The sequence below is a fragment of the Temnothorax longispinosus genome, chromosome 1 (genome assembly GCF_030848805.1).
Source record: "Temnothorax longispinosus isolate EJ_2023e chromosome 1, Tlon_JGU_v1, whole genome shotgun sequence".
Lineage (NCBI taxonomy): Eukaryota > Metazoa > Arthropoda > Insecta > Hymenoptera > Formicidae > Temnothorax > Temnothorax longispinosus.
Window position 1 is genome coordinate 14,446,005 of NC_092358.1, and position 21,275 is coordinate 14,467,279.

The 21,275-nt window shown below is 40.6% G+C and overlaps 2 protein-coding genes, 1 long non-coding RNA gene and 1 pseudogene across 4 annotated transcripts in view; 1 reads left to right on the top strand and 3 right to left on the bottom strand.

Annotated features, from left to right (window-relative positions):
* LOC139810527 (uncharacterized) overlaps positions 1-21,275 on the bottom strand; it is a 359,450-nt gene that overhangs the window by 23,348 nt on the left and 314,827 nt on the right. The gene's annotated exons all lie outside the window — the stretch shown is intronic.
* Positions 11,705-14,294, bottom strand: LOC139813704 (uncharacterized; annotated as a pseudogene).
* Positions 15,175-16,634, top strand: LOC139809628 (uncharacterized). Of its 2 annotated transcripts, XM_071772681.1 has the most exons (4): positions 15,175-15,654; positions 15,760-15,838; positions 15,906-16,221; positions 16,312-16,634. In XM_071772681.1, exons 1-3 carry the CDS (start codon positions 15,187-15,189, stop codon positions 16,187-16,189), a joined length of 831 nt encoding a protein of 276 aa, XP_071628782.1. In that variant the 5' UTR covers positions 15,175-15,186; the 3' UTR covers positions 16,190-16,221; positions 16,312-16,634. The 2 variants fall into 2 exon arrangements, with proteins under 2 accessions (XP_071628782.1, XP_071628772.1); XM_071772671.1 differs by having other exon boundaries at positions 15,906-16,626.
* On the bottom strand, positions 16,860-18,175 carry LOC139813738 (putative nuclease HARBI1). The gene is made up of 6 exons (XM_071779409.1): positions 17,997-18,175; positions 17,778-17,913; positions 17,493-17,637; positions 17,185-17,379; positions 16,952-17,085; positions 16,860-16,868 (listed from the first exon to the last, which is right to left on the bottom strand). The coding sequence occupies exons 1-6, from the start codon at positions 18,113-18,115 to the stop codon at positions 16,860-16,862; spliced, it is 738 nt and encodes a 245-aa protein (XP_071635510.1). The 5' UTR covers positions 18,116-18,175.

A 21,275-nucleotide genomic window follows, 5' to 3' on the forward strand; every position in this document is an offset into this window, starting at 1 on the left:
CTTCGGCGGCGATGAGACCGGCCGTCGGACAACGTACCGGCCAGCGGATGTGCGCTCGTGGGAGCGCACGGAGAGTTGCTCGCACTCCTTTTCCTCGAGAGCGAGCCTGACGAAAGCGGAGTGAGCTTGGAGTGAGCGGCGGTGACCCAGAAGAGAGGTCGCACCACAGCCCCCTGACAGAATCCATCCCAGGATGGTCTTCTGCGCGATCGGCGTTTGCAGTTTGCCTCGGCGGAGACCATCCTTCAGGATGGTCGAGCACACCTCAGCGCCTAGGAGCAGCTCGACTGGGTCGTTGGCGGCAAAACGAGGATCGGCTAGCGGCAGCCCCTGCAGATGAGGCCACGTGGTGTTGCACTTGATCGCGGAGCCCTGGTACAGGGAGAGACGCGGAAGCACGAACGCGACGGCGGTGAGCGTGGCTCCGGTGGTCGTTGACGTGAGGCTCATCGACACCTTGCCCCGCGTGGATCCGGATTGTGAGCCGCCGATGCCGAAGATTGACATTCGGGTGCGCGATCGCGGCCGATGCACCAGGGACTCTGACACGATCGACACTTCGGAGCCTTGGTCGATGAGGGCTCAAACTTCGTGGCCTCCCGTGACGATCGGCAACGATCACGCGCGCGGTCGCGAGGAGGATCGCCTTGCGGTCGTCGGCCCTTCCGACGGCGGAAAGCGCGCTGACTTCAGCGGCGGGTGGCGGCTCGAAACTGTACGCGTCGTGAAGCATCGTGTGGTGACGTGAGTTGCACGTCATGCAGTTCCTGGTGGACTGACACTTTGCCACCAGATGGTTGCCGAGATAATTAAAGCATAGCTTGTTTGTCTCGGCCACTGTCTTTTGGTCACTGGCCGGCTTGGCCTTGAAGTCGGGGCACCCCATGAGCGAGTGCTCCCCGTTGCAGAGCGGACACTGCGAAGGCTCCGTGCGCTTCGCGTTGTGTGTTGGCAATGTTCTTCGGTTTCGCGGCGTTCAGCGTGAGAATGCGCTTCGCGATAAAATCAGTGAGTTTCTCGTGATTCGGCGGATCAACGGAGTCGGAGGTGGATGATTCCCACTCGAGTCGCGTGCGCTGGTCGAAGAGCTCGACAACCAGGTGGTTGAAGAGGTCCATTCCATGGGACTCGATGGGCCTCCCGATGCTCTCCTGAACTCCATTGACTGCGGTTGTGACGGCGTTATGGATGCGGCTCAGCTCGTCAGCGGTTTCTCCCTTCATCTTCGCCACGGCGGTAAACGTGGCAAAGTTGGAGCGTATCAGCTCCCGTTTATTCTCGAAATGTTTGCTTAGAATGGCCCACGCGCGGTCGTAATTGTCTCCGGTCACCGTTAATGAACTCACTAATTTTTCAGCGGGCCCTCGCAGACACGATCGGAGGTAATGGAGCCGCTCAACGTTCGAAATCGACGAGTTCTCACCGATGACCGACTTGAAGAGATCCCGGAACGACGGCCACTCCTCATACGCGCCCGAAAAGTTCCGCAACTGAATACGCGGCAGTGACATCTTGGGAGCGTGTTCGCTGTTTTGCTCCGGTCCGGTTGGCACTCTGGGCGACGCGGGTTTCAATTTATTCGCGAGACCGGTAAGCAGACTATGCTGATGCACGTAAGTGTTCTCAAGTGTCGACAAAATCTGTTTTTGCGTACTCACTTTCGTTGTAAAGTTGCCCGTAACATGCCCGAATGGGATCATGGTTTGACTCGAACTTTGCCCACAGGTCGTCGAGAATGCGGATGCGGGTGCTCACAGCGTCGAGGGTGAGTTTATCTGCACCCAGCTTCCGAAGGTTGTCCATGGAGCGGGAGATGCGGCCGTGGATGTCGTGCTGACTGTTCAGCAAGGCGCTTTGATCCATGCTCATGGCTGCGGTCATTCTTTGCGGAAGCACTCCCGAATTTGCGGTTGCCGGTATGATCCAGCTCGAAGGACCAGAAATGTTCGAGAGCACGCGGTTGCGCGAGATTGCGCGAGGTAATAGGACGACCACAAAAGCAAAGAGAGAGACAGCAAGTACAGAAAACAATAAAGTATATAATGTTCCAAAAATCAGATATATACAAGTTATTTACAGTCCTTTTCAGGTGAAGAGCCGTGAGCGCGCACAGACTTGAGCACGGCAAAAGCGGCGAGCGGTTAAGCGAATGCGAAAATGCGAATGCGAAAATGCGGATGGCGAAGCGAAAAGCGGTTTAAGCGGTATGAGCGGTGTACTAGCGGTGATCTACGAGCGAGAATCGATCCCGCGCCGAAGCGGCGGTCGTTTTATCACCTCCGAGGCGAAACTCCCTCCAGACAAATTTCTACGAATTTCGGGAGGGTGATTGGCCGTCAGAGCCCTACGTCATCGCGCTGACGTCACTGTTTGCACGTGACGATCCGCGGATCGTTACTTATTTGCGCTCGCTGTTGTTTATAGCATGGACCTTTCTATTGTGTAGCTTGACTTTGTTCACTCGGTCAGCTGTGGCATTGTTTTGCTGGCGATTAGCGAACTTTCTGGAATATGAGCGAAAGAAAGATCCATGCTATACTGACGAATTTAATATTGAAGAGGCGATTTGCAATGCGGTTAAAACGACACGGTGGAAATTGAATCTCGTCGACCGCCCTCCCTTCATGCATACATGTTGTGCGAGCAATTAGAATATCTGGCCTTATGCCTTGAATTGCTGAAATGACGCGATTTTCCGTACCGAATTGCACGATCTCGAACACCTTGGCAACTATCATAGTCCGACTAATTTTTTAAGTGAAGAAGATATGCTGTGCACATTTCAATATAATATATTGAATTCAGTGTGTTCGTGGTACACAACAAGATCATGTCTGACATGTTAATTTTGTAAAATATAAAAGTTATAATATAATAAGAAGTAAATTATACGTAATAAAAAAATAAAAACAAAGAAAAAATGACTAATGACCGAACTTCAGTCAAAAAAATCTCATAAAGCGTATAAAAAATGATATATGTGTATTAGAATTAAATAAATACATTTTCTGTTATTTTACTGTAATCTTATAATTTTTTTTAAATTTTGAATGTGATATAGAATGAATTCCATATATGTCAAAAAAATATTAATTGTTTATAAAAGCAAATACAAGTGTATAGTACATAGTCACAATATAAAAAATAGAAATGCAATATGCAAATTGCAACAATTATAATATACAAAGCGCGATAGTTTCAAGATATATTATTGTTATATTTTACTATACGTATAACTACTGAAATACAGTGATACTTAACGTATACGGTTTTATTGTATATATACCAAGACAACTCATATAATCCTATCAAATATAAAGGATGTCATACTTTACTCATGCTTAGGTTGCTGTATGTATTTCTGTATATTTATATTTCAATGTAACATAATTGTTTATTACAGGTTAATCCTGTTTTACTTATAAAAAGTAAAACTTTTTAGAGAGAAGACTAATATAGGATATGGGGCATTCCATGCAAAGTGATCCACCCCAAAAAAATGTTTTTTTTATTGTGCTGAAATTTGCACAATCTATTGCCCTATTGACCATAATTATTGTATTATTCGCGGGACGGGGACGGGAAGGACAGTGATTGTACTCGCGAATAACCAGAGAACGTGTTCTTTATTGCGCTTCTGTGCCGGGCCTCTCTACCCCCGGGCGCCGTACTCAAGACTGAAGACAGACCGCTCCCGCGCTCTTCCTCCGTGGTACCTCTCTCCAACCTCTCCAGATGTCGCTCTCCTCATGCCTGTCGACGACTGTCCCATTGGCGCTGTACGCGCGGTTAATATGAACGACACCATCATACGACATCTCCCCTTCCTGAGTATCGTTCTGTTCTATTTCGAAAACGATTTTGGGCCACCCAGTGTTTCGTAGCCCAACCGGCTAACCTTCTTTCGGTCGCGTACAGGGTACGTCTTCTTCACAGGTAATTGAGGAACTGGGTCAATAGCATCCTCCATTGGAGCAGGTAATGCGAGTAACTCTTGTCTTACAACTGATGAAGGCGGCTCCTTCGGTGTTCTGGGTTTTCCCGGAGATTGTGGTGGGGTAAGCCACTCCTCCCTCCTAGGCGTATCCTCCGGCGTATCAAAATATCCCAAAGGTGCCTCCAGACGATGTAGATGGCTTCTGTTTCGCCGATATGTTCCTGTATCTGATTGTATGATATAGGATCTTGGTTGGACCGCGCGTTCTTGTATAACGCCCCAACGGCGTAAATCGCGAATCCAGACACGATCGCCAACTTCTAAATCATCGCGCTCGCTCTTGTGGTGACGACGATCAAAATCCTTCTTCTGGCGATCCATTCTCTCCTTTTCCCTAGACAGCAGTGTGTCCCGGTTGATTGTTTTTGGCATCAGTAGGGATGGTATAACAGGGAGAAAAGACTTAATTCGCCGCCCCATGGCTAATTCACTGGGAGAAAAACCGCACTTTAAAGGAGTTGTACGGTATTCTAATAACCAAACGTTAAAATCCTTGGACTTTTCCAAGCCGCTTTTTACGGTTTTCACCATTGCTTCTATGAACCCGTTGCTTTGAGGGAAATGAGGGGACGATGTTTCGTGCTCAAATCCATATATTTTCTTGAAGGCCCGGAACTCTGTTGTGCGTAGTGGGTCGAATTGTGTTCCATTGTCGGATCTGATCAAATCCGGGATTCCATGGCGTGCAAATATTTCCTTCAAACGAACAATGATGGTTATTGACCGTAAATCTGGTAGTTGGTACACTTCCGGGTACCGGGAATAAAAGTCTGCAACTACTAGATACCAACTGGTACTGTGTTTGAATAAATCCATGGCAATAATTTGCCATGGTCGATCCGGAAAATTAGATGGCTTCAACGGTTCCGATCGTGCGGGCCTGTTTTGCACGCACACCGCGCAGCTGTCCACTAATTGTTGAAGCTCCGCAGATAATTTCGGCCACCAAACGCTGTATCTAGCGCGGGCCCGGCATTTTTCAATGCCTTGATGAGCATTATGGATAGCTTCTAAGGTTTCCCGACGAAGTCCTGTGGGAATGTAGAATCGGTTGCCAAACATGATAAACCCTCGGGCCAAGGTGAGATTGCCGCGGAATTCGTAGAAGGGTTTCACTGTAGCGCTGATCCGGTCTTTACACGGCCATCCATTTTGAATGTATTTTACTAGATCGCGACACACGGGATCCTCCGCTTGCAAATTCAAAAGTCTTGAAAGTATCGTATCGGATACTGGAGATTGCTCAAACACGAACTGGACATGTGTAGAAATTCCTTCCTGGAGATCGAGGTTACCCGACATCTTCAATGGAGAGCGAGATAGGTAATCCGCTGCAAGAATATCTTTACCGGCTGTAAAGAAACACTCAAAGTCATAGTGCATCAACCGCATACGCATTCTCTGCAGACGAGGCGACAATTCGTCAAGGTTTTTCGTCATCAGTAGTGGTACCAGTGGTCGGTGATCCGTCTCCAAATAGAAGAATTTCCCGTAGATGAAGTCGTGAAATCTTTCACATGCCCAAGTAAGAGCTAAGATTTCTTTTTCGATCTGAGCATACCGCTTCTCGGTGTCGGTCAATGTTCTTGACGCGTAGGCAACAGGACGTAGTTCTCCTGTCTCGTCTTCCTGACGAAGTACTGCTCCAAGTCCGAAGGATGAAGCATCCGCTGAAACGACGGTCCGTCGATTTGGATCGAAAATTGCCAAACAGGGGGAACTGCTCAACACCCTCAATACTGATCTGAACGCCTTTTCACATTCTGCTGACCACACGAATTCTTCATTATTTCTCAATAGATTATAAATTGGAGTAAGAGTCTCGGACAATCGCGGTACAAATTTTCCCAGGTAGTTCACCATTCCTAGGAAAGATCTAACGCCCGTAACGTCTTTCGGCGCAGTCAACTCGGCGATGGCCTGTACCTTAGAAGGATCTGGACTAATACCATCCGCTGAAATGCGATGTCCAAGAAACGTCGTCTCCTGTACACAAAATTGACACTTATTAGCGTTCAAGGTAATGTTGTTTTCTTCCAACCGCTGCAATACCGCGCGAAGCCTGGCGTCATGCTCTTGTATGGTTTTCCCCCACACTATTATATCGTCTATGAGGTTAGCGACTCCCTCTAGGCCCTCCAGAATCTGTGAAGCTCGCTTTTGGAAGCACTCCGGAGCGGACGAAATTCCGAAAGGAAGTCTGCAAAAACAAAATCTCCCGAATGGGGTAATAAACGTAGTTAGCTTCTTAGAATCCTCACTTAACGGCACCTGCCAAAATCCTGACACACAGTCAAGTTTCGTAATATATTTGACCCCATTCAGCTGGCCCAACGTATGTTCCACGGTAGGCATCGGATGATTCTCACGTTCCACCGCCTGATTCAGTTTGGTTAAGTCCACACAAAAACGAATGTCATCTGTATTTTGTTTTTTCACTAGAACAATACCGCTGCACCAGTCAGTTGGCTCATCTACTTTCTCAATGACCCCCATCTGCAACATTTCTTCAAGTTTCGCCTTTAACTTTGTCATTAATACTAATGGCACCCGACGCGGTTGAGATAAACAGAATGGTTTCGCGTCTTTACGAAGTTTAATACTGTACGACGTTTTCAAAAGACCTAGGCGATTAAACAAACCGGGGAACTCTGTAAAAAGTCTCACAGTGCTCTGTGCAGAAACTTGTGAGCACCGCATCACTAAATTTAGTCCGACACATTCACCTCGTCCTAGCAAATTTTGCCGTAGTCCTTTTACGACGAACACGTTGGCATTCAACGCCCGATCTCCGTAACTAAGTCTGGTAGTGAACATGCCGATACACTTCAACGAATCGCGGGAAGCACTTTCTAGGTTACGATCCGCGGTGTGTAATTTACCAAAAGTTTGTCTATTTTCTTCGTACGTACTGTCGGTAATTAGAGTCACATCGGCACCGGGGTCCAGTTGAAAACAGATTGTAATGCCATCTACCGTCACTTTAGCTCGCCACGGCTCGTCCGATGGAACCTGCGATTGGCTCACCGTCGCCACAAAGAACGGGTCTGTACTAGAGTTATCTTCTACTTGCTGTATGGCAGTCTTGGGTTTATTCTTCTCAGACCTGCCATCTGCCGTTCCGGATTTGCACACTTTCGCCCAATGGCCTTCTTTAGCACATTTATTGCATTTCGAACTACGCGCGGGGCATTCCTCTTTTGCATGCTTCTTCTCACTTCCGCAGCCGTAGCACTTCCATGGCGTGGAATAATTCCTTCCTTTACGAGCTTTGGTTTTGTTCTGCACACGGTTTACCGCCGTTCCGGTTCCCGCAACATCCGATCGTAACAATTGGTTCTGTTTTTGTACCGTCTCATAGCTTCTAGCCACTTCCACGGCTCTTTTGTAATCCAAACCATCGAGAAGCTGCAATCTCTCTGAGAGGCGTCGATCGGCCACGCCCACTACGATCCGGTCGCGAATTAATTGTTCACGGAAATTCTCGTACTCGCACGAATCTGCTAACTTGCACAAGTCTGTAATAAAATCCTCCATGCTCTCCCCCGGAGATTGCACGCGCATATTGAATCTCGCACGTTCGTAAATAATATTCTTCCTTCCGTTAAAGAAGCCGTCGAACTTCTCTTTTACTTTAATAATGTCTTTAGCGTCGGTTTCATTTAAATTAAATGAAGTGAAAATGGTTTCCGCTCTCGGTCCCATCGCGTATAACAACGAATTTACCTGTTGCTCTGCACTTGTCACACCCGCCACAATACAATAGCGGTTAAATCGGGATTTATATGTATCCCAGTTTTGAGGCTTGTTAAAGTCAAACGGTTCCGGGAGAGCCACTCCCGGTTGCACGATCACTGCCGTCGTGTCGGACATTTTGTCTTCTCCGCACGCACGAGCGATGTTTTTCACACGGACAACCAAAGTCACAATTCTTCGTAGCTCTCTTCCCTAATGTACTCGGACACTCTTTGGCGTAAGTTCGACGCTGCCACCATGTATTATTCGCGGGACGGGGACGGGAAGGACAGTGATTGTACTCGCGAATAACCAGAGAACGTGTTCTTTATTGCGCTTCTGTGCCGGGCCTCTCTACCCCCGGGCGCCGTACTCAAGACTGAAGACAGACCGCTCCCGCGCTCTTCCTCCGTGGTACCTCTCTCCAACCTCTCCAGATGTCGCTCTCCTCATGCCTGTCGACGACTGTCCCATTGGCGCTGTACGCGCGGTTAATATGAACGACACCATCATACGACAATTATCCACACCAATTTTTTAGACATTTGTCCAACGCGTTGTCTACTTACAGGGGTTTAAAGTTTCGGCGTTGAGGCCGTCATGTTACACTTCACACATCGATAATTTGTCGTAAATATTACCGATTTTAAATAATAACCAGTGATTTATTAAGTATTTTTTACACACTTTCGAGATATATTATGCATTATTAATAAAAAAGGTTGATTAATTGATATTTTTCAACATTAATAATAAATTCAAATTTTTCTTTAAGATCGGCATCTTCGATTTCAATTAAAAAATGCCAAAAAAAAGAAAAAAATGTTGTCAACAAAAAAGTATAGGAAGTCCAAGATGGAGAAATCACTCCTTAGTAAGTTACAATTCATTCTGTGTGCGAACTCATGATCCGTGCCGCCGGTTTGTGCGAGCAATGCGGCGGTAATGATAGGAGAATTATTCCATTCTTTTTACAAAATTCGAGACCAGCGATGGACAAATGTGATTCGTGATTGTCGAGTATCAGTAAAATTAGGGCGTCGACGGAAGCACGCACATGAGACTGGAAGACCTACAAAAACTGGACAAAATGCTCCGCATTCATCCAGCCACTTGAATTCGCTACACCTGTGCAGCCTGGTGGTCCGCCGTTAAGGAAATGTTCCTTGAAATTTTTATGAAGCAAAATAAAAAATGGAAGTAGAGAATGCCCGGTCGCTGACACCGCCATCGCCAAAGTTACGAGGGTTCCTCTTTCCGCAGAAGTCACTCGCCCGACTTGTTTCATTCCTCGACGTCCGATGACTCTATTCGGTGTCTGACCGGTTGTAATTCCTGTCTCATCCATATTCCATATGCAATGAGGCTGAAAATGATGAGAAACGTTATTTTCGACCAAAACTGGCAAGATTTATTCATCAGTTAACACACCTGGAAATGATGTTTGTCCATCAGAGATTTTAGCAGCGCAAAGAACCTTTCTACATTTGTTCGATTGAAACTGGTGGCACGTGCTAAACTTGTCGCTTCTTGTTTGCGTATGGACAATGTTGGATGTCGTTTCAGAAAGCTGTTTAGCCAATCTTCACCGGCCATGCGAGCGGCTTCCCACGATGCTGGTACCTTGAGATTCAATTTTTTGGCTAAATCAAAGGCTAAACCACGGGTTTCCTTTGCAGATAACCCAAAGTACATATCGTTGCAATGTACTAAGTATTCCACTAAAGTCTTTTCAGTTTCAGAGTCCATAACCTACACTTGAAATTAAGACGTTGCATGAATAAAAACTTTGCTGAGCAGAGTGCATGCTTTAAAAATTAATAATCGTTAAGTACTCACCGGGATATGTCCTTTATGTAGTACGACCACGTCATCCAAGTTTTTTATCTCATCGTTGTTCTTCTTCAACCAGTCGTTCAACGTGGATATCCGGACATCAAATTGTTTTGCGGCTGCGGAAACGGTCATTTTATCTTTTCTCACCGCAAGAACTGCCTTCTTGAGTTGCTCCTTGTCGACGGGAGTCGTTTTGCGACGATACGTGCGTACCATTTCCCTTCTATACAACTGACGCACGTGCAAGGGAAGACAGAATCACGCCGCTCGAGGGAAACCTTGCAACCGTTCGCATAGCCGTGGAGCCGAGGACACCCGAGGGGCAGCAGAGACCAAGGAAGCAGCGGACATCAATATTTTCTTAGGCTAAATACCGGATAAGCGAGTCCGAAGAGCCCATATGGCTAGCGTTAATCTGAAAATATAGCGACGCGACGAATAAGGGAACCGGGGCCTGACTGACCCCGGCAGGCGAGCCGTAGATGAAGGACCGAACGAGACAACGAGCGGGCCTCGGCAGGAGAACCGAGCGGAGTAAATAGGGACGATCGCGGCGAGAATCGAGCAAAGGGCACGCGAGATATCGTGCTATAATTTTGATACTTACCTTCTCGGTATATCAAGGTCAAACCGAGTGGCGACCGTTTGATAGGCAAATCTGGCTGAGATTTCACATTTTCGTGTGATTCACGCACCCAGAGGGTGACGTCCGATCACAACCTAACCTGAAATCGCCGTGAGTTGAAGTCGTGCGCCCGGCGCGCCACAGTGACGAGACTTGCGGACTAGCCCCGGGTGCTCACTTGCGGATAAGCCCCAAAAAACTACACTGGATTCATGTTCAGCATGCATTACTCTTTATAATCACGTACCTCGAGATTTGGAGAGCAAATATTATTGCAGATATTACAATATTTCCACGCGCAGAAAATTTCACTTTCACCTTCCAAAAACACGTTTGCTTTCGTAAAAATCATAACACGGCAGGTAACTTGCCGAAACTCCGTTGGTCACATCGGTACCATAAGCAGCGTTTACAATGTTAATAGCGAGTTCGCACAATATACAGGTTCCGAGATATTTGATTTTGCGGATTTACCCCGTTAGCGGTCTAGCCCCGGTCTCCCCTACTCCTGCAGTAGCAGTCAATTGTCAATCTTTGTTAAGGCTTATAAGCTCTTCCCGTCATAATGTGAGATTGTGACCTCAGGTGAGCGAGAAATGGCAAGAATTCTCAGCGTGTCATTTCAAAATATGTCATTTCTCGCCTCTGACGTCACAATATATTTTACATCATGACAAAAAGAGCCCAGGAGCCTTAAACATCCGTCATCTTCTCATTACCGAATGTATCAAGAGCATATCAGTGATATATATCAGTTCAAACCAGGTAATCCAAATATGTAAGGATTTCTTTTTGGTATATTAGCTTCTTTTCGAAATTTCAAAATTAAAGTGTCGCATTCGAAAAGATCGTTTGGCAATAAAACGGAGACAATCCGCCCCAATTTACCCCTTATACAGAATCGAACATATTTTTGTGCAATTTCCTTGTTCTCTTTAGATATTAGCTTCGAAAAGAAGCTAATATAGCAAAAAGAAATCCTTACATATTTGGATTACCTGGTTTGAACAAACATAGATATAGATACCTTAGAGCCTGTATTTTAATGCAGGAATTTGCACGAGAGTGTAACGCCAGTTGTCCAGCTACTCTGCGTGGTACAACCTTGCGGAAACATATAGCCACACATTGCATTCAATTAAACCTCAATGATACTGACGTCACGAATCTTGCTACACTTATGGGTCACGCCGATAAAATCCACAGACAACATTACAGACAGCCATTAGCGAATCGAGATATCCTTAAAATCTCTAAGTATTTTAGAAGCTGTGCAAGGAAATACACAGGTTACAAATACACAGGATTCAAACGGATATGGAACTTGAAATGCAAACTAACTCAGAAGAAAACATTAGTCTTAGCAACAATAAAATACCTGGTTTGAACAAATATAGATAGCTATTGTCTTCCTATATCTAGACTAATATTATCCTAATTGAAAGTAACAATGATATTTCGACAATAGTTTCAAACAACAGAAGATTAAATACAGCCAAATAAAACCAACATTAGTTCTTAATTTCGATGTAAATTCTCATGGCTATCGGCGGAGGACCGAGTTCTTTGTCCAGAGCTAACTTCTCCACTATTTGTATTTGACACTCCAATTTATAGGATTTGAACATATACGGATGGTAGTTCACGACGAGTCGATCAATTGCTTTTTTCCACAACGCAACTTGCTTATCGGTTATATAATTCTGGGTGTCGTAATGCAGCAATGTTTCGCTCTTGTCTCTTATGTCCCCTAATATAAAATTAAGCTTGCCGAGTAAGGAATATCTTGAATATCTCTTTTCTGATCGCATTATTATGTGAATATAATTAGATATATCTTGGAATGCAATTCTCGATAGATAAAAACCGCCCAATTCAGCATTTGGAATCATGTAGCAGAGATTAGTTCGAGTATTCATCTGCAACGTAAACGCGCACACTATCATTTTTCCTTATTTAATAAAGCGCCAAAAAACAATAGATTATCTGCGAAAAAAAAACAAAGACCAATTTGACATTACTTTTATAGTAATTAAACGCTGCGATATCATGAATCGAGTGTTATTTCACGCATTAAATTTTTTGTATCATGTATCTTATATTTTGTTACCTTTACGAGTGCTACCGTAATCTGCTCTGACGAAGTACTTCCGCTTAATGTGATATCTAAGAAGATCGTCACGTATAGGCCTTACACCGATTATTTTGATGACTGGTGGATGTATATGTTTTATCCGGTGTAGCTCCTTTTGCATGAAACGCAGCTTCAAACCATCGATTGACTCCTTAGTTTCCAAGTTAACTTCCTCTGGTATCACAAAAGGTAAATAAAGTTCCTCCCTGTCACTGTCACTGTCACTGTCCTATAATAAATCAAGCAAATCAAACGTAAGAAATAAAAAATCCAAGATATCTTTATATGTGTCATTTTAAGCAAGATCTGCGATTACGTTATGCGAGAAATATACACCTTTTTGTAAGCCTCTTCACCCTTGAAATACGTCGATCTCGATAAAACTTAATTAGTCGCTTTGCTCAGCGATTTCGTTTGCAAGCATCTACGTTTTCTATAAAGCGATGCTTACGTTTTTACTTGTACAATATTTAACAATGTTGTAAAAATAAATATTACTCTCATCAACGTGAAGACCTACCTGCCAAAAGTACGCACGACCAAATCAATCTCCAGGCCATCACACACCTAAAAGCTTAATCGCGCAATAATTTTAGACGGCACTTTAATCTGCTGCACCAGATCCATTAGTGATGTCATTCTGTAAACATCTATGTCCGTCTTCCTTGACAGTATCTCTAAATCTTTATAGAACTGATCGTGCACCCAATTGTTTCCCAATCCAATCACGTATAATTTAATGTCCAAGTCTTTCAAGGATGACGCCTTCTGATCTGATGCGGTTTTTTGTTGTCCACGAGTTTAGGGGTGTGACAAGTAATCAGAACTATCCTGCGTTTGGTAAGGACTGTCTTTATCTTTAAGAAGATATCCATGGCATATGTCAACGCGTCGTGAAGCGGGTAAGCATCCTCGGATTTCATGCTCTGATAACCCTTCATGCCGCTTTTAACTGCATACTTCTGCATACTCCATGCTAGCTTCTGCCAAAAAATTTGCTTGTACAACTGCAGGGATAATTAATGACAATTAATTGTAACTCGTTAATCAAACTAATAACCAACGTTATAACTAACCTTGAAAAACTTTTGCCATTTCTGTTATCAGTATAATTTGTTACTATTAATTATTTCGCAGTTATCATTTAAATAATGTCTCATAGAACATTATATAGATAACGTACGGCCGAATCGAGCAACGCGATTTGTCGAAACTTCACTGTTACTGTTACGAAAAAGTGTGTGTCCGGGCCCTAAGGCTGTAAGAAAATAGACCAATCACAGTCGATTATTCTCCTCGAGCTCAAAAAATAATAGAGTGTGATTGGTCTATTTTCTTACGGCCTTACGATTATGACTAAAACTTCGTTGCGTGCAATATGGCCTTTATTGACTTCATACGCAAAAATCGTTGCGGATCACAACCGGAAGTGACATATCAATACTACGTTTACGCGACCGTTACTTCTGTAGTAACTTACGATAATTCCTTTGCGTAAACAGGATTTTGTAGTAACTTACGATAATTTACTCCGCGTAAACGAGTGAATTATCATAAGTTGCTACAGAAGTAACGCTCGCGTAAACGTAGTAATAAATTGGAAACACACTCATGGCTTCTGCACAGGCAAGAAGCGACGTGGTAGCCAATCAACGTGTTGTTCTTCCGTGAGAACCAAAAGTTTATTGGCTACCGCGTCGCTTCTTGCCGCGCGGCAAGCGTTTCCGCGTCTTATGTGCAGAAGTCATCAGAAGTCTATTCGAAATTACCAACGTCGAAAAAAAATTCCCCATCACACATGTGTTTATTTTTGCGAACAGGCTGAAATGCTTATTTTTAATAATTTTTTAAAACACAATCGATATTTGATAGAAACTTATTTTTATTTTATAATTAGGTCAATCTGGGGGTCGATTGTGTATCTCTGTCGAACATTCTCACTTTTCACCCTTTCATGTCACCGCCATCTCACGGGAAGGAATACGCGCGATTGGCTATGATCCAAGTGAAAATATGACATCCCTATGCTCACGTGAGCGAACTTCACGCGGCCATCCACGGCGGAATTGTCAAATCGCCATTTGTCTCTTTTTTTTCGTATATTATCGTATATTATTGTGCATGATTATCGTGTTTTATCGAATATACGACTATTACAACGAATGTCACTGAAAAACAAAAAGTATGCATAATTCGTTTTATGCAACGTTATGCAACGGTATCCTGATTTTGGTCGTGGTCGTTTAAGATATAACGGTGAAAATAAACGAAAAATTGTAAGTGTTATGAATGACAATTAGATCTATTACAAATATATTTTTTATAAGTAGTATTATTATAAATGTTATTTGTGTATGTCATTTATACGGCCCCCTCCTCGCACCCCCCCGTGTGTGTGTGTGTGTGTGTGTGTGCTTCCCACGCATAATTAAACTAATGAAACTCCCAGCGTGAGACCTAACTGCTTGAATCGAGATGCTTGGTTATTCTGCACGATTGATTCATTTAAAATTGGCGCAGTTTTGCATGCGCGTGCGGCCACTGAGCATGCGCATGTGGCCACAGGGCATGTTCGTAGTCGCCAGTAGTCGCTACAGCTCGTCGGTATGACAGGAATCATAACCTGATTCCTGTCAACTTTAACGTTTAATATCTCGCGTCGCGGGGCAGAGCGACACTTTTTTCTGCCAGATTCTTTCGTTTCGTACAAAAACGCGTCGATTGAGCATAATTACATCGAGATTTGAGGTGAGGCCCCTAAACTAAATAATTACCATTTATTGCTTATCGTATTTCTTGTAGACGTGGAGAGACTGGAAATCTAATACCTTAAAAAAGGTAGCAAAGCACAAGCAATATATGATGGGGACAGGTGGCGGATCACCAAAAGATTTGCAATTATCTGCAACAGAGGACGCCTTAATAAAGTTTTTAACACCTGATGCTAGTGGTTTAAAAGATATTTCAGAAGGTGGATTTACAGATGTAATGCCAAGTTATGATAATAATAAAACTCTCAGTTTATCTACTTCATCATATAACATTAAAGAAAAACAAGACAAAACAGAAGATATATTTTTAAATGATAATTCCAATGATGAACTTTTGGAATCATATGAAGCGCATTCTCCTATTCAACAAAATAAGCAGCATATGGAATCAGTATCTATGTTATCATCAAATACTAATATGCAAAATATACGCAATATACATGCAAAACAGAGAAAGCGTAGTATTGAGCCAAATACAAAAGTGAAGAAATATGATGAAACATTTGCTTTATCATTACATAACGTGAAGAATGTACACCAAAATAAGGAAAATTTGGTATGCATAAGAGCCTTTTTAGACACGCGTTATAATATTATTTCTTTTTATAAGTATGGATTAATATAGATTTAATTTTATTGTATTTTATTTAAATATTTGTAGGAACAAGATAGTAAAACAACTTGTGAAACAACTGTTTCTTTAGATGATACAGAGAAATATATTACAAAACGTTCAGAAGGTATACCAAATCTTTTAATAAAATATATCTAAATATTATTTTTTAATTACTTTTTTTTATTATTTAGGTGCAAAGAAACCACGGCTTATGGCAACAGCAATTAACTTATTAGAAAAGAAATCAACTTTATCTGAGAATATTAAACAAGAAATGTTGGATTTGAAAAAAGAAAAGTTAGCATTGAAAAGAGAAGAAGTAAATACCTTTAAAGCAATTTTGCAGCAACTACAAAATATGAATGACAACGTGACATCTTTGCGAGAAGACTTATGTCCACAATACCTGACAACAGATGTTCAAGAGGGTCAAGAGGTTGAAGATGAGGTTCAAGAGAGTTGTCTCTCTCCTTAAACTAACCACAGATACATCGTCAATTTTGTGATGTATGCATACATTATTATTTTTACTTATATACTACAGTTTATTTAGTTGAAGTATTAAGTATACATTATTTGGTTTGCTCGTTTTTTTAGTTTATTTGTTCTGTTTAGTTTATTGGATTTATATTAATGAAATCAAATACAGAACACGAAAACTGGAGAGTACCTAGTCTAATGCATATTATATTTTTGTAAAACACAAAGTCAAATATGTGATATCTATTACTGTGATCACATCTTGAGTTTAAGTTAGATGAGACTGAGTGTTACAATTTATTACTCCAGTTACTATATTTTTATACGCTTAACAAAGTTTGATATTCTAGATACATTAGAAATAATATACGTTGCATATTATTAATTAAAAAGAATAGTCGTATGCATAAATATTTTTGTTAAACACAACGTCAGATATGTGATCTATTACTGTGATCACATCTTGAGCTTAAGTTAGATGAGACTGAGATTGTTAAGATTTATGACTTCAGTTAATTGATACATTTTTATATGCTTAAGAAAGTTTATTGATATTCTAGATACATTAGAAATAAAAGTATACGTTGCATACATATTATTAATGAAAATAAATATTACTTTAAATATTCTGTTTTTATTACAAATGTATATTAAGAACCTTATTACTAAACTATCTGTACAGCAGTATATGCATATGTATGTTTAAAATAAAAAACTGTTCAAAATACCATCTAACAATATTTCTTCGTATTTGTACAGCATCATTTTCATTAACATCATTACATGGTATTGGTACTTCTTGATCTATGTTCTCCAAGTATATTTCATTTGGTGGAATTCTCCATTTTACAGCAATATTGTGTAGAACACAACATGCATTTACAATATGAGCTAAAAAAAAGAAATACGATAATAAATACTAAAACAAAGTTTCCTCTATGAGGAAGCAAAAACATTGTTTTTTTATTTAGAGGAAATTATGCTTAATACCTGCAAATTCTGGCTGATAATGCAATGCCCTTTCTTTTCGTAAACATCGCCATCGGCCTTTTAAAATACCTATACATCTTTCCACAGCACATCGTGCTGTTGTTATATGTTGTGTATATCTAAATTCTGGAGATCCCATAGGTGCATTTAAGATTGGTTTTAACAGAAAAGGCATAAGCGGATATGCAGAATCTCCTATAACACATATTAAAACGCATAATTTTATAATATTAAATCATAAAAAATAAGTAAATCTATTAAATAATACTATGTAAATATATAAGTCAATAATATATTATTAGCTATACCTATAAGCCATGAACCTCTTTCGCCTGCTTCCTGCTGTCTTTCTAAGTGATGGAACAAACGCGAAGAACGAAAGACTCTCGAGTCATGCGTCCTTCTTCCATGCATCGCATTTACCGCTAATATTTCATTGCTGTATGAAGACACCTAATATAGAAAGATATAAATATGAATTATTGTATTTCTATTTGCAATAACATCGCATTTATTATTATTACTAAGCACTTCTTATCGTTTTTATCGTGCATATTATCTTTACTTTATATGTTATATTATTTTATACGTACAAGCATCACATTTAAGGAATGATATAACTTCCTATTAATAAATAAGTATTCTCGCTCAGTTTGTGGAGGAAAGATAGCTATATGACTCCCATCAATAGCTCCAAACACTCCTGGAAATCCAGTTTTTTCGAAAAATCTGACATTAAAGATAAAATATTAAATTTTAACAATTTTTATATAAAATATAATAAACTTCATGTGTATTGTTTATATACTTACTTTTCTTTAATTTGTTGTTTTCTTCTATCTGATGTTGGAAACTTAATCCATTGTCCCATAATTCTGTTAAATGCATTTATTGTAGCATGAATAAAAACGGAGATTGATGTTTGACTCATGCATGACAAAAAATCCTGCCCGACTTTTCTTTGATAAGAACCGGATGCGAGAAAATAAAGTGTTGCAAATATCTAAAATTATAACAATTAAAAATATGAATAAAATAGAAAAAGAATAAATTAGAAAGCTATACTTACTTGCAAATTTTGAGGAAGTACTGTTGTTCTTTTTGGAACTGGCATGAAATTGATTAATTCTTCTATTAGTTGCTGAGTTGCTACCTTGGGCAATCTTAACATATATAAATATTGTATAATGTATATATGTGTAACATAATAACAATAAAATATATAATATAAAATTATTAAAAATACATATAAATAAATTACTCAATTTATGTGTAAATTGGGGTGTAAATTATATAATATTGCCAATTATGTAATATATAACATTGCAATATATATAAAATTGTAATATATAATAAAATATAATTTGCTTTTATCTTACCTATACAGTTTGAGAAATGAACTGTCTGGGATATCAAACGGATTTTGAGTATCCCTTAACCTTCTTCTTATTAAATTTAAATTATTTTGCCGCTCCTTATTCATATTTCTTTCTTCTTCTTCTTCTTCTTCTTCTTCTTCTCCCATCAATAACATAGCAACGACATAATCCATCTTTTAGCTTTTAGCGTCTGTTTTCTATTGCTGACTGACTGCACCAATATTTTCGACACAATTTGGCGTTATTCGACACAAAATTTCTTGTCGAGTAATCTCACGTGAAATATCCCGCACTTTCACTATGGTGAAACTTACCCAATCAAGAAAATGCTCACTTTTGTCATTTTCACTAGGTTTCGAGATATGTACTACACAATCGACCCCCTGAAGGAGAGCTCACTTCTCTCCGATTTCAATGAAATTAGGCTCAATTCGTGCGTTTTTGCTTAAAACGACCGAATCTGACAGAAAAAAGCGTCGCTCTGCCCCGCGACACGAGATATTAATGCTAGGTCTACAATGCGAGTTGTAAAGTCGTGAGTCGTAAGAATTGACCAATCACAGTCGATTATTCTTCTCAAATTCGATTGTGATTGGTCCATTTCCTACGACTCACGACCCACGACTCGCATTGTAGACCCTGCATAAGCCTTAAGGGGGGAGACTCATGTCTTTGACCCTTTTTTTTGATAATTTTTTGTAAAGAACTGAGAGTATTTATTGAATCCTAATAAAATACATGATAATTTTGCCGATCAAATGTACAAGAAAAAATTTTTTTATAGTAGAAAAAATACAAAGTGCAGCTGCTCGAAGTTGTCGTCTAGATTTTGCGCGGGAGAATGCCCAGGTCCTTGTAATGAACTGAAATCAATGAACCAAAAATTTTTCGTTAAATTATGATCCTCCGATGCGCATGAACCTAAATTTAGCAAAAAAAAAAGAAATTGAAAAATAAAAAACGTTTTAAAAAAATTTTACAATTTTAAATTTTGTTAAAACGTCCTCTATTTTTCATTTCTTTTTTTTGCTAAATTTAGGTTCATGCGCATCGGAGGATCATAATTTAACGAAAAATTTTTGGTTTATTGATTTCAGTTCATTACAAGGACCTGGGCATTCTCCCGCGCAAAATCTAAACGACAACTTCGAGCAGCTGCACTTTGTATTTTTTCTACTATAAAAAAATTTTTTCTTGTACATTTGATCGGCAAAATTATCATGTATTTTATTAGGATTCAATAAATACTCTCAGTTCTTTATAAAATATTATCAAAAAAAGGGTCAAAGACATGAGTCTCCCCCCTTAAGAAATTGTTTAATTACAGTTGAATTTGAGGAGAATAATAATTGACTGTGATTGGTGATTCTTAGAGCTTAAGGCTTAAAACACCTATTGTAGACGGGCACTAAACGTTAAATTTGACAGGAATCAGGTTATGAAGAAATTGACCAATCACAATCGAGTATTCTTCTCACATTCCACTATGATTGGTCAATTTCTTATGGCTTAGAACACCTATTATAGGCCGGTATTCATAATCAGATCTTATTTCAAAACCGTCTTAAATAATATCTTAAGATGCTAATACGTCTCTGTGATTGGTTAATGACATCTTAAGATTGTATTTAAGATGGTCTTAAGGGTCGACAGGAGTCATTTATTACTAGAATCGTAAAATCCCTATTACGGTCAAAATAATGAAAAAATCGCACTTCTTACGACTCTTACAACATTTATTGTAAACCGGCCCTAAATCTTTGTTACGTGCAATGATGATCCGACACCGGCTTATGACTTACGACAGAGTCGTAAACGGTTATGATAAGGGCCGGTTTACAATGGATGTTGTAAGTCGTGAGTCGTAAGAATTGACCAATCACAGTCCATATTATTCTCTTTGCGGTCGAAGAATAATGAACTGTGATTGGCCAATTCTTACGACTTACGACTTACAACACCCATTGTAGACCGGCCCTAATCTTTGTGCTCTGGCCCTAAATCTATATCAGATTACGCATTGAAGACTGAAATTGCTTGAAGTTTGACTAATCGGGACAAAGAAATGTACGCTTTAAAGCATATGTAGCACCAAATGGATTGCAGTTCTATTATTTTAAGCACGGTTAAGCAGGTAAAGCAGCTAGCGTTCGCCGAACGATTGGGTGCGTTCAGCAAATTAAGTTGCTTAGTATCAATCAAACGTGATTGGCTATTACTTTTAGAAACAATTAATCAACGCAGAATGTGCAAAAAAAGATAATTTAGTAATTGTTCTTCTGAACGCCGCCATTGGCTGCAACGCTGCGTTCAGGAGGCACAATCGTTGAGTGCTCAATGATTCTTTAATATGATTGGTTCTTGCCTTCTTCTCCTGATCTAAGTGTAAAACCAATTATAATAAAAAATCACTGAGCGCTCACTCAACGGTTGTTTCCTAAACGCAGCCATTAAGTCCGTATCAGACTACGGATTGGGATTGAGATTAGATTGAAATTTAATCAATCAGAATAAAGATAACTGATTGCAAGTTTAGTGAACTTTGCTCTGATTGGTCAAATTTTAATCCAATCTCAATCCCAATCCATAGTCTGATACGGGCTTTTAGGGGCATTTAAGAACGCGACCACTCATTGAGCGGCTAGTAGCGATTGGTTCTTTAGACCTAACCAATCACACTAAATTGTTGTTTAACCGTTCTGTGAGCGATTG